Raw genomic sequence first — 12,922 nt, 5'->3', positions numbered from 1 at the left:
GACATGGGCTGCAGGAGTGAGGTGGTGGCCCCCTTCACCTGTCTCACAGCAAGTACAGCATGGAGCTCAGGGTTTTGTAAGCAACGTTCCATTGCCGAGTCACTTGTGGTGAGGGTGCTGAAAGATTCCCACAGGGGGCCTGTGGGTCTCCTGATACCCTGACCCCGCCACTTGCAGTGTGTCTCCTGGCCGGCAATGGGCAAGGAGGGGTGCTCCTAAACGGAAGGAGACGGAATCATTGTGAACAAGAGGACCGTCGACCATGGCCCCGGAGACATCTTGCATCTGTAGGTCATTAAGAGCCTCCCGGCAAACCAAGGGACAGTAAGAAGCACCAGCATCTGCCAAGGGAAGAGGAAAACCAGGCATTGGCTTTACTCCATGAGGATGCTCTGATGCTGCCTGTGTCCCCTGTGTGAGTCTATGAGCAGGATGATGCCATTTTGTCAAGCTCAAGTATCAGCAGACTGAGCACAAGACTGTTTAGGGGGGCATCCTGAAGTGGTCAACCTCTAAGAGAAAAAGGAATGATAAACAGCAAACTTAGGCTAGCAATTACTTCCAGGGGGCAGGGAGGGGCAGGAGAAAGGGATTTGGGGAGAACAATTTTTGCCCAGGACCTGGCAGCACTCTGTGAAGTCTGGGGCGGGTGATGGGGGCTCCTTTTATTATCTATTTCACATGCAATAATGTGATGTGTGTAACGTAAAGGTGATGCGTGTCTACACAACATAGGTAATCCACGCAGCACACAGATATTACACTGATTTGGCGATGTGTCCAATACTGTATTAAAAGAAGACACAGGGATGGTGAGGGCCCAGGTGGGTTTTCATGAATAAATGCTTTCACCCCCAAAACGAAGCCACAGACAGAAGGTACTCATGGGTGCTGTCAATATTTATTGAAGGACTCAGCTTAGATGTCACCTTGCGGTTGAAGCAGACTTAGGTGTGCGCCCCTCTGTGTGCCTCCCTCCTGGCCCTGTGTGTCTCCCTTTTGAACATCCATCACCCTGGGCTGGGACCCCTCATGTCCCGTCTCCTGCAGATCAGATTGGGAACTTGAGGGGCAGAGTCTGAGTCCGACTCAGTGCCCGGCCCACAGCCACTGCTTCCAGAGGATTACCACTCCAGGGACCTGTTGGAACTGAGCAAAGAAGAAAAGCATCTGTGGGCCTCTGTAATGACGGGGAGCAGGAGACTGCTGGCCCACAAGGTCACACCTTTTGAGAAAATCTTTCCCTTCAAACTTGGACTTCAGTGATGCTGTGATGCCCTGTTTGGGTGCGGCAGGGGGGATCCCTGTTTTTTTTTCCCTTGGGGCACCAGGCTGAGCAGGATTGACAGACCAGGGGGATGCAACTGAGCCACCGGGCAGAGAGCGAGAGCAAGGACAGGGAAGGACTCGAGCATGTGGACTCTGGTCTCTCCCTTCCCCATCTGCTGGTGACCCTGGCTCTGATCTCTCACTTCAGATGCTCCCAGGGCCCCTGCCACCACGCCACCTGCTCGAACATCAGCCCCACATCAGTGCTGAGGCAGTGACCTCTGCAGTCTCTCTGGCTTTTTCCTCTGCCTCTCCATCACCTGGTCCAGCCCCATCACCTTCCTCCCAGACAAGGGCAGCAGCCTCTTGCTGGTCTCTGCTGCCACTCTCCCCACCTCATCTGTTCTGCTTCCACAGCCAAATCAGCCCTTTTAAACACAACTTAGATCATGGCCCTAAGCCTTCCAACCTCTCCTGGTCTTCTGGGGACACAGTGAGCTCCAGCAAAAACCTCTCCCTGAAGCTGACTCAGACGTTGCCACTGAGGGGCCCCACAAACAATCCAAAATTAACTGTCCCCAACTTACCTTATCTCCTAGTCCCCAACTCAGACGGATCCAAGAGCCACCTCCAGTCTCTGTCTTCCTCAACAATGGCAAGCCCACCTCCTTTCTTCAGTTCAACTGCCACTGTCATAGTTGAAGCCACATAGTTGAAGTGACAACCATGATTACAATCTCCTAAGCAGTTGATAAGTAGAGGTGATCAGTGGTCTGTCAGCTCTGTGGGGCTAGGAGGGGAGTCACATAGATTGAATTCTGCCAAGGAGATGGTATTTGAGGGGCAGGGATGGCAGCAGCAGTGGCTGGACACTGTCCTGATGTCCAGTCCCAAGTACCCACATCTTTGTAACCACAAACGGTGCTGCAAAAGCTCTCTTTATGTGCACTTGGCTGAGTATTTCTATTGAAAGTGAAAGTGAAGTCACTCAGTCGTGTCTGACTCTTTATGATCCCATGGACTGTAGCCTGCAAGGCTCCTCTGTCCATGGGATTTTCCAGGCAAGAACACTGGAGTGGGTTGCCATTTCCTTCTCCAGGGGATCTTCCTGACCCAGGTATCAAACCCAGGTCTCCCACACTGCAGGTAGACTCTTCACCATCTGAGCCACCAGGGAAGCCCATTTTTATTGAATGGATCCCTAAGAGGGAAACCGCTTAGTTACAGGTCATACAGATTTCAGTTTGTTAGATGCTGCCAAATTATCCTCTAAAAACAGTTCGACCAGTTGATATTTTCACCACCGTGTAGGCAAGACTATTTCCCAACATCCTTGCTGGCAACGGGCATGATCAAACTTTTATCTCCCCATATTTTTTATTATGAAAAATTGCAAACATATAGTGTTTTAGTTTCCCAGGGCTGCTATAAGAGATTACCACAAACGGGCAGGCTTCAACCAACAGAAATTTATTCTCTCCCAGTTCTGGAGCCTAGAAGTCCAAAGTTAAGGTGTAAACAGGGCTGTGTTCCCTCTGAAAGCTCTAGGGAAGAATTTCTCCTTGTGTATTTGTTTCTGGTGGTTCCAGGAGCTCCTCAGTTTGTGGCTGCAAAACTCTGTCTCTACCATCGATTGGCCTTCCCTGTGTGTCTGTGTCAAAACTTCTCTCTTCTTAGGAGGATACTAGTCATTGGATTTAGGGCCCTCCCTACTCCAGCATGACCTTATTTGGATCACATCTGCAAAGATCTAATTTCCAAATGAAGTGACATTTACAAGTTCTGGATAGACATGAATTTTAGGGGGATACTCTTCAACCCAGTACATGTATCAATGTTAAAAAAAACAAAACAGCACCCATTTACTTACCCACTAGATTCCAATGGTCGCCAATATGAGAAATCAAAAATGGCACAGACAGAGACTTCCTCAGTGGTCCAGCAGTGGTCCAGAAGACTCCATGCTTCCAATGCAGGGGGATTTGGGTTTGATCCCCGGTTGGGGAACTAATACACCACCTGCTGCATGGTATGGCAAAAAAAAAAAAAAGAGGCATATAGCTAAAAAACATGACATTTTGATTCCACTTTTTTGACTTAGTATGAATAGATTGCTAGATTTCTTTTTTTTATTTCTAGATTCTAATTAAAAAAATAGATGTGCAACAAGCAACAAAGGTTTACTGTATACCATAGGTAACTATAGTCAATATTTTGTCAATATCACTAATGGAATACCTATAATGGAAAATTATCTGAAATATCTATAATGGAAAATAACCTAACAATAATAGATGTGTCTATTATAAAAATAACATATGTGTATAAGAACCACGTAGCTGTGCACCTGAAACATTGTAAGTGTTTTGTATGTGCTTTTGTAAACACACACACACCATATATATATATATATATATATATATATAAAGAAAAAAAAAAGAGGCACAGAGAAAGATGAAAGTCTCCCAATTCATTTGAGGTGGTGTCTCACATCTTCTGGCTCTAGTTGTCTCTTTCCTCTCCTGAAGGCAAACTTCGAGAAAGGAACAATCAACGCTGCGTCTCCACTTCCTCACAATGACATCACTTTTAGCAAACTGGTGTTGCGAAGTACAAGAAAGTGTTCTGTCTTCATCTTACCTGCTTCCTGGTAGCAGTCGAGACTGACGTTGTTAATCATGGCGTCCTTGAAACTTCCCAGGGTTTTCCCCCTCCTCCTTGATGCTCCTCTCTGATCTCTCTTCTGATCCTCCTCCCTGCCCCTAGCAAGTGCTGGTGTTTCTCTGGACGCTCTCCTGGGCATCCTCTTCTTTCCTTACCTGTATAAGGGAGGGTCCAACTGCGGGAAAAAGAAAGCCCTCTTGCTATTCTAAGCATTCAGTTCAGTCGCTCAGTCGGGTCCGATTCTTTGCGACCCCATGGACTGCAGCACGCCAGGCCTCCCTATCCATCACCAACTCCCGGAGTTTACTCAAACTCATGTCCATCGAGTCGGTGATGCCATCCAACCATCTCATCCTCTGTCGTCCCCTTCTCCTCCCGCCTTCAGTCTTTCCCAGCATCAGGGTCTTTTCCAAAGGACTCAGTTCTTCGCATCAGGTGGCCAAATAACTGACTCATTGGAAAAGACCCTGATGCTTAAGTTTTAAAACAGGGAGACGGTAAGCCGTGAGTGCGGGGACAAGCGGAGCCCAACCCGCCCAGTACCTTCTGCTGGGTCCCACCCACCAGCATCCGCAGATTGGCAGGCGCGCTGTGGGAACCAAAGGAGCTCTGCCCCGCCCCCTTAACCATTTGTAGCGTGCGCGCCCGGAGAGACGTACAGCCAACCAGCGAAAAGGAGCAGCTGTGAGTGACAGCCACATCGTTCAATCACCTGAGAGTCTGGAGAGCCGTCTTGCGCCCGGACCAATGGCAGCTCAAGGCGGACTTTGGGCGGGGGCGTCGGTCACCTGATCCGCGGCGGCCGCGGTGGGTCCTGGCAGTACAGGCCGAGAGGTTATGATGGCGGCGACCGCGGCGGCTCAGGTGCGGGCGGGGACGCGGTGGGCTCCAGCGCTCTGCCGGATGCCATGGCTGCCGCTGATGCTGGTGGCGGCGGCAGCGGCGACGTCGGAGCAGCAGGTGCCGCTGGTGCTGTGGTCGAGTGACCGGTGAGCGGGGCGGGCTGCGCTGCGCGCCGCGGCGGTTGAGGGGCCCTAGCTCGACTCCGGAGCTGTCCTTGGCGGGGGCGGTGAGGCCCAGGGGGGGCTGTCCCTTGTTCGGAGGCCTGTAGCAAGGGCGCTGGCTCTGGGCCCCAGGCATCAAGCTGGGAGCCCACGGGCTTCGGATCTCAAGCCCCCGCTTGATAGCACCTCTCTATCCCCTGCCAGAGGCCTGTGGGCTCCTGCGGCCGACACCCACGAGGGCCATATCACCAGCGACATGCAGCTCTCCACCTACTTAGACCCCGCCCTGGAGCTGGGCCCCCGAAATGTGCTGCTGTTCCTGCAGGACAAGGTGCGCCTCCCCCAACCCTCTCTCCCTACGTCATTCAGGAGACAGCCCCCTCTCCCCCAGGACACTGAGGCCCATTCCCCGAGGGAAGCTGCAGTGACCTTGTCCAAACTGCAGAGAGGTGTGGTTCCTTCCTTAGGAAGGCCTGCGGGAGAATGTTCAGTGGGAATGGTGTGTGCCTGCTAAGTCGCTTCAGTCGTGTCTGATTCTTTGCTACTCTATGGGCTAATAGCCCGCCAGGCTCCTCTGTCCATGGGATTCTCTAGGCAAGAATACTGGAGTGGGTTGCCATGCCCTCCTCCAGGGGATCTTCCAAACCCAGGGATCAAACCTGGGTCTCCTGCATTGGCAGGCAGATTCTTTACAGTCTGAGCCACCAGGGATGCTCCTAGTCAAGAACAGTGGAGTGGGTTGCCATGCCTTCCTCCAAGGGATCTTCCCCACTCAGGGATAGAACCCACATCTCTTTAGGACACCTGGATTGGCAGGCTTTTTTTTTTTTTTTTTTAAACACTAGTGCCACCTGGGAAGACAAACAGCTAGCAGAGGATGGTTTCCATCCGTCTACCTCTGGGTTATGGGCACAACACCCTTCCACTGAGCCACTCAGCTGAGCATGGGAATGGTGAGGGCCCAGAAATGGCACCCACTTGATTGGGGGAAATAAGGGGTCAGAGGCCAGATGCTGATTGAGTACCAAACCCTTACCTGACTCACTACAAGGCGAGGATGATGAACCCTGTTTACAGATGAGAAGCCCAAGGATGGCAAGTGACTTGCCCAAGGTCACATAGCTATTGGGTGGCAGAGTTGTGATTCTGACTGTAATGATCGTAAGACAGAATGGAAGAATGATTGATCGCTTACTGAGTGCTTCATTCATACTAGCTGAGCTGATGTCATTATCTTGGTTTTACTGTCTAAGGAGCTAAGGGTTGTAGGATCAGCTGAAGTTCCATGGCTTGTGCAAGTCCCAGGTTATTCCAGCCTGAGTCTGTTGGACACCCCTCCCCCACTGTGATTTTGTGCTCATACCCAGCACACTGTTTACCCTCCCATCTGGGCATTTCTGGCCCTAAAGCAGGTATGCAGACCACAAGAAGATTCTAGGGCAGTGTAGGATTAGTGTTTGTGAGATTATTGAGCTTCTGCTTGTCTCTTCCTCATTGGTGGCCTGTTCGGGTCATTCCCTTTGTGGTCTTGCTCTGTGGGCAGAGGGTGGTAGCTGTGCTGGCCTGTAGTCCTTCCAGGAGGTGGTGAATAATGTAGTCAGACTGGAACTCAGTTCCAGTTCTATTGCTTACTGGCCTTTGGACATGTGAAATACTCTGCAAATACCAGTTTCCACATCTGTAAAAAGACACCACTGACATCAGAGGGCAGTGAGGAGCAATTCTGATAGTCCATGTAAAAGATCTGGCTGGCGCCCCCCCCCACCCCCATCTGATGGCATTCACTCATTCATTCATTTGTCAAATATAGACTACCTACTCTGTGACAGGTATTGATTAAGTGCTGGGGATATACCAATGAGCAGAATCACCCAAGCCCCTACTCCGAAGCAGCTAACACTCTTGCGAGGGTGAGAGGTTTACGTAAATGCTAAGTTGGTATGATATAACGTCAGCACTATAGTCCTTAGATAAGAAGGAAGCAGACTTGGGGACAGAGTGACTGGCAATGCTGTGTAACATAAAGAGGGAGCAGGCAAGTGCTCGCTGAGGAGGTGGTATTGAAGCAGAGATGTAAGCAGAGGTAGAGATGGAGCCATGTGGCTGGGGGAGGAAGGTATGCATTCCTGGCAGAGCAGCAGGTGCAAAGGGTGAGCCTGTGGAAGAGCTGGTGTGGCTGGAGTACAGTGAGTGAGAGAAAGGCTTAGGAGATGGTCAGTTGAGGAGCCCGGACATGAGGGGGAAGGGTTGGTCACAGTTCTAAAATGTGGCAGGAAGTCTTGGGTGATTTCGAACAGGGAGTGCACACAGGCTTTCTGAATGATAGCCTCGGCACCAGAGAGGCTCAGGATTCCTGCCCAGAAGGGCAAGGAGGCTGGGCAGGTGTGTATACTAAACACAATGACATCAGGGAAGCTGATTAAGATCACCTCTGGGCCTCCCTGGGAAAATACAGAGGAAGCTGGGAGTTGGAACGGAGGGCTAAAGTTGAAGGACATCCATAGGTTGTGGAGATTAGAAGGATGGGGGTCAGGGTGATTGTGGTCCAGAGTGCTCAGAAGCCTTCTGTGGTTGGTCCAGTGTGTTCTGAGATCTTCACCTCTGTCCCCTTCCACCAAAACTGGGGCGGGGAGGGGGGATTTCTCACCCTCCTTTGCAAAGGGTCCTGTGCAGACTGGACAAAGGCGGCTCCAGCTGTTGCAGCTGGCATGTAGGTTCTCTTTTTACTGGGCCTTCCGCCCCGGGGGCATGCAATCAGTGTTCTTAGCTGCTCCCAGCCCCCTCCCCACAGCTTCCCTCTTCTGTCCGAAGTTCCTCTTATCTCCAGGCAGGCCGTTGACTCTTACTCCTGAGGTTATCATGAGTCAGCTGCCCACACATTTTCTCCCAACCCCGTGACTGCCTTCCTTGTCTTCTTGCCCTGCTGAGAGGGTTGCTGGCGGAAAGAAAGAGAACCTTCCACACCCCCACCCCTAAAATGCACCCTCATGCTCCAGATCAAACCTGCCTCTAAATGAGATGTTGCTGGCCCTGCAGAAATGCCCAGGGCCAGTGTCTGCCCCCTGCCCTGGCCCCACATCTGTCCAACCTTCTGAGGCTGTTTCCCTCCCTTTTACTAGCTGAGCATTGAGGACTTCACAGCATATGGTGGCGTGTTTGGAAACAAGCAAGACAGCGCCTTTTCTAACCTGGAGGTAAGAGTCTACACCCAGCCGGTGACCCTGGAGGCCACCCCGTGCCTCCCTCCACCAGCATAATAGGAACTATCCCCTCAGGAACCAGAGACGTTGGCTTGATGGGGAAAGGCCAAGTGTCAGGGCCAGGAGTGTGGTGTGTTTTGTTTCTTACCTGGAGTGAGACCCGGTGTAGGTGTGGCTTGCTACCGAGGTCTGGGTAGCTGGCCGACCCTGGTCCCGTGGCCCCTTGCTAACTCATCTGCCTGTCTCCCCCCTGTTCCCAGAACGCCCTGGACCTGGCCCCCTCCTCTCTGGTGCTTCCTGCTGTTGACTGGTACGCGATCAGCACTCTGACCACTTACCTGCAGGAGAAGCTCGGGGCCAGCCCCCTGCACGTGGACTTGGCCACTCTCCAGGAACTGAAGCTCAATGCCAGCATCCCGGCCTTGCTGCTCATCCGCCTGCCCTACACAGCCAGGTATGGGTGGGCCTCTAGCCTCAGGGCCCAAGCTCTGGGGGCACAACTCTGTCCAGCCAAGCCGTCCTCCATTTAGCACCCTGAGGCCCTCCCAGAAGGCGTCTGTCTGGCCAGAAGAGGCAGGAAGGCCCTCCAGCCGGGTTGGGACTCAGGAGTCAGTGCCCAGCATCAAGCTAGGCCTCTCAGGCCTCCTGAGATGAGCCAGGCATGGGCCTCGCTAGCAGGGAACCAGCCTGCCTAGTGGGGACTGTTCATGGAGAGGTGGCAGGGACGTGACTGGGACTCTGGAGCTGGGGGAGAAGGCACAGGGGATTCCAGGCAGGGCCGCGAGGTGAGCAGAGGTCCTGGGAGAGGGGACTGGTGGTGGTGAGTGTGGCTCTTGGAGGCCCAGCTCGAGTGTTCTAAGTGGCGGGGCTATACCAGGGAATGCCAGGGCCTGGAGGGGCTTCAGGAGGCAGCCCAATGAGTGGCAGAGAGCCATCAGGATTTGGGCAGCTCGAACTTTATGTCTCTTCCCTAGCTCGGGTCTGATGGCACCGAAGGAAGTCCTCATGGGCAATGGTGAGTGGGGTCGGGGAAGGTGCACGGTTTCCATCTTTAACCAGCCCTTGGCCATGCGGAGCTGGCCCAGGTTCCTCAGCCCCTCTCCATTCCCAGGGGGCCTGGCTGCTTCTCCGAGCCCCTGGCAACTGGGCAAGGTCCCTAGGTCTCGGCCCAAGCGTTGGATGCCCAGGGGCCTCCTCAGCACAGCCTGGAGCCAACTTCCACCCAGACAGCCTGCACCCTAGGGTCTGGGGGTTTAACACGCCAGCACTGTTTCAAACACCTGTTCTGAGAACTTGTCTCCCTTGCGCTAGAGAGGACAGTTCTTCCTCCCAGAAAGGTCACCGGAAACTTGCCATGCTGGATTTGGTGTTTTCGGTAGCTGTCTGTCTTTCCTCTGTCCACGTGGGGGAGGCGGTGACTGGGGCCATGGTATCCCAGGGGAGGCCAGAAGCGGGGGGGATGATGAGAAGTGGCTGTTGAAATGGAAAATGCTACTGGGGGTTGATGGGAGCCGGCTCTTGGAGGGGCTCGGTGTCCCACATGGGGACATACTGGTTGCTAGGGTGAGAAGGGCTTCACAGTGGAGACATCTAGGGGTGCCCGCCTCCACAAGGTGATCTCACAGAGCGCCATCCAGAGAAGGCGCCCAGAGAGGGCATAGAAGGGTACAGCCTGCCTCTCCTGGCTTCTGCTGGGTACAGTGGCTGCGAGGGGCTGCCTCTGACCTGCGTTTCTGTTCTCCCCCTGGCCCCTTAGATGAGGTCATTGGGCAGGTGCTGAGCACACTCAAGTCAGAAGACATCCCCTACACGGCGGCCCTCACGGCGGTCCGCCCTTCTAGGGTACGTGCCCATGCCCAGGGCTCCAGGAGGCGTGGTCGGGGAGCCTGGAGGGGGGCTGGTTCCTCTGGGCAGGTGTAGGGGTGGGGGGCATGGATGAGCCACAAAGTCAAGCAACCACTGCCCATCTCACCCCATTAGCCTTATGGGCTGGCATTTTCGGACATGAAGTCCAAGTGTTCTGAAGTTGCAAAGATTAGCAATGTCACAGAGGCTTAGGGGAAAGCTGCTCAAAGGAAGCTTTTGCATATGAGCATCACTGGTGGGACCAGAGATGGTGCTCAGTGGGGAGAGGAAGGGCAGGCTATCTGGTTCAGGGCTCGCCCCAAGGGCTGTTGAGAGAAGGTTTTGTGGGCTCTTGTCTGCAGGTGGCCCGCGATGTAGCCATGGTGACTGGGGGGCTGGGTCGCCAGCTGTTGCAGAGAACGGTGGTGCCGCCTACAATGAATGTCCCCGTGAGTTACAATGACAGTTACGACACCCGGATCCTCTTCTGGGCCCAAAACTTCTCAGTGGCATACGGGGAGCACTGGGAGGACCTGACCTCCCGCACCTTTGGGGTCCAGGACCTCAACCTGACTGGCTCCTTCTGGAATGACACCGTTGCCAGGTGAGGGCAAAGTGCGTGCCCCTGCCTGGGTCTGTGTTGGGGGGCGTTCAGCGTGAAGATGCAGGTGGTGGTGTAGGGTGGGGCTGCTGCTCAGAGCTCTGCCTGCTCATGCCTTCTCATCCTTAGCTGGGGCCTTGGTTGTTAACAGTTCCTAATCACCCTGGATCCCAGTGCCACCCCCTTGGGCAGCCTCATGGCCCAGCCTGAGCACCTTAAGCAACTCCAAGAGGGAGTCTGGGGGTTCAGGGAACCCAGAGGAAGGAGCCCTCAGCTGGAGGTGGGGCACCTGTGTGCTACCCGGCTCCTGACTTGGAAAGGGATGGGGCCTCAGGTCTCCTATCTGTCAAGCTAGGGTGCTGGTTCTTTAGGTGGCTCTGCGGGAGGACCTGGTGCAGCTCAGGTAGAAGGAGACCTGAGGGCCTTGCTCAGAAGTGTTTTCAAGGCCATTCCAGAGTCTGAAAACCCCTCTTCCTCTGCAGGCTGGTGCTGACATATGACTCACTCTTTGGGACCATGGTGACATTCAAGTGAGTCTGAGAGGCAGGGGCAGGTGGGCTGCTGTGGCTCCAGCCTCTCCAGCTGCCTGACCCCGCTCCGCGGCGCACCCCCCCCCCCCCCCAGGTTCATTCTGGCTAACAGCTACTACTCAGTGTCTGCCCGGCACTGGTTTACCTTGGAGAACCTGGAAATCCACAGCAATGGCTCCGTCGCCTACTTCAATGCCTCCCAGGTCACGGGGCCCAGCATTTATTCCTTCCACTGTGAGCATGTCAGCAGTGAAAACGAGGATGGCAACCTCCTTGTGCCTGACACGCAGCCCTCTCTTTGGCAGATGACTTTTCGGGACTTCCAGGTAGGAAGGGAGGAGGGACTGTGCCTGACAGTGGGGGAGCCCTGGCTGGAGGAGGGGTTCGGGGGGAGCAGAGGCCTGTGAAGGGTTTCTGGGTCCTTTCAGGTTTGGGCCTGGGAATGTAGTCCCATCCCCTTGCTGCTCTCTTCCCACCAGCTGGGGAACACTTACCTGGCCTCTCTGGGTGGGGCCATTCGGTGCTTTCTGTCCCTCAGATCCAGGCCTTCAATGTGACAGACAAGAAGTTCTCCTATGCTAGCGACTGTGCAGGCTTCTTCTCCCCGGGTATCTGGATGGGGTTGCTCACCTCCTTGTTCATGCTGTTCATCTTCACCTACGGCCTGCACATGATCCTCAGCCTCAAGACCATGGATCGCTTCGACGACCACAAGGGCCCCACCATCACTTTGACCCAGATCGTGTGATTCCACACCTGCGGGGGGGGGGGGGGTTGAGGGCGTGGCTGGGGTCCAGGTTGTCACCTCCCCATCAGAGGCCCACTGGGCAGGAAGGCTTCTCCCTCTTCCGCCATCCCACGACTCCCTGGCTCCCCCTAGTTTGTCAGGCTACCTGTTCAGCCTGCTGAGGGTCTTCCCTGGGCTGTCCACTCCCCACCACATCTCTCTCCACAAGGTGTATATATTTCTGCATAGACAGTAGACAGATCTCCCAGGCTTGATCATTATAAAGGTAGGGGCCGTTAGTTCTACAAAATCCACCCCGCTTCTCCTTATTTATTCTCATTTCTCCACTTTTGCTCCTTGCTGTTGATAGTGCTTTTGTGTAGCTAGTCCTCCCTTCCCAGGCTCTATGGGGTTCCTTGTAGCAGCCAGGAGCTGTTCCATTCCCTGAGTTTGGGGGGAGTGTGGAAGTACTATTTGTCTGTCCCGCTTAGCTGGCGTTATTGTTTTATTTTTTGGTGATGTGCTAACAATAAGGCGTACACTGGGGTTTATTCCTTTGGCCTAAGAAGGAAGGGACCTCCATGGCAGGTGGGCTGGGTGTGATCACGGGGTTTGGGACCTGTTCCTGTCGGGAGTACCCGGCAGGAGCCCCGGGGTGCTCGTGGTTTTCTTCCAAATAAAATAAAGACGGGTCGCCATGCTTGGGTTTCTTGTCACTCATTTCTGCGCTGGGCACAAGGGAGGATGCGCTTGGCTGAAGGCCGAGAGAGGAGGCCTGAGGATGGAGGGATGGAGGCTGCTTTTCCAGCGACCCAGCGGAGGCCGAGAGGGTCGTTCACAAACTGGATTTCCCCCGGCCCCCGTCTTAGCGACTAGTGGAGGGCGGGGGCCTTCAGCGCCCGGGAGAGGGCGGCGGGGGAGACGGCCACGACAATAGTCGCCCCCACGTCCCCAGGGGCCCGCCTCGGGCTGCTGCAGCAGTGCGCACCCAGCCGGCGAGGCCGCGCCGAGCTTCCCAGGGCGGGGCGCGCGAGGCTCCCGCGCACGGATCCCTGGCGGGTCTCAGCACCGTCTGCCAGGCC

General features: G+C 54.5%; 1 protein-coding gene and 1 long non-coding RNA gene across 4 annotated transcripts; one reads left to right on the top strand and one right to left on the bottom strand.

Annotated features, from left to right (window-relative positions):
* Positions 1 to 882: 882 nt before the first annotated feature.
* On the bottom strand, positions 883 to 4,530 carry LOC113888236. 3 transcript variants are annotated; one of them, XR_003509878.1, is made up of 5 exons: positions 4,477 to 4,530; positions 3,910 to 4,108; positions 3,140 to 3,291; positions 1,857 to 2,009; positions 883 to 1,149 (listed from the first exon to the last, which is right to left on the bottom strand). It is a non-coding gene; the product is annotated as an uncharacterized LOC113888236 (long non-coding RNA). The 3 variants fall into 3 exon arrangements; XR_003509876.1 differs by lacking the exon at positions 4,477 to 4,530 and having other exon boundaries at positions 3,910 to 4,238; XR_003509877.1 differs by lacking the exon at positions 4,477 to 4,530 and having other exon boundaries at positions 1,857 to 1,958; positions 3,910 to 4,238.
* A 190-nt stretch (positions 4,531 to 4,720) lies between these two features.
* Positions 4,721 to 12,540, top strand: ATP6AP1 (ATPase H+ transporting accessory protein 1). Its single transcript, XM_027535528.1, has 10 exons — positions 4,721 to 4,922; positions 5,142 to 5,268; positions 8,057 to 8,131; positions 8,398 to 8,591; positions 9,112 to 9,152; positions 9,894 to 9,979; positions 10,345 to 10,586; positions 11,066 to 11,113; positions 11,208 to 11,439; positions 11,652 to 12,540. The coding sequence occupies exons 1-10, from the start codon at positions 4,771 to 4,773 to the stop codon at positions 11,859 to 11,861; spliced, it is 1,407 nt and encodes a 468-aa protein (XP_027391329.1). The 5' UTR covers positions 4,721 to 4,770; the 3' UTR covers positions 11,862 to 12,540.
* Positions 12,541 to 12,922: the final 382 nt, after the last annotated feature.

Source organism: Bos indicus x Bos taurus, chromosome X (genome assembly GCF_003369695.1).
Source record: "Bos indicus x Bos taurus breed Angus x Brahman F1 hybrid chromosome X, Bos_hybrid_MaternalHap_v2.0, whole genome shotgun sequence".
NCBI classification, from domain to species: Eukaryota; Metazoa; Chordata; class Mammalia; order Artiodactyla; family Bovidae; genus Bos; species Bos indicus x Bos taurus.
Note: the sequence above shows the minus strand (reverse complement) of the source record. Positions and strands in the feature narration are given on the sequence as shown.

Excerpts from the sequence above, each read along its gene's own strand:
- ATP6AP1 (XM_027535528.1), top strand. The coding sequence starts at position 4,771 with ATGATGGCGGCGACCGCGGCGGCTCAGGTGCGGGCGGGGACGCGGTGG. Across the intron at positions 4,923-5,141 it reads GTGCTGTGGTCGAGTGACCG|AGGCCTGTGGGCTCCTGCGG; the intron begins GTGAGCGGGGCG and ends ATCCCCTGCCAG. Across the intron at positions 11,440-11,651 it reads TGACTTTTCGGGACTTCCAG|ATCCAGGCCTTCAATGTGAC; the intron begins GTAGGAAGGGAG and ends TCTGTCCCTCAG.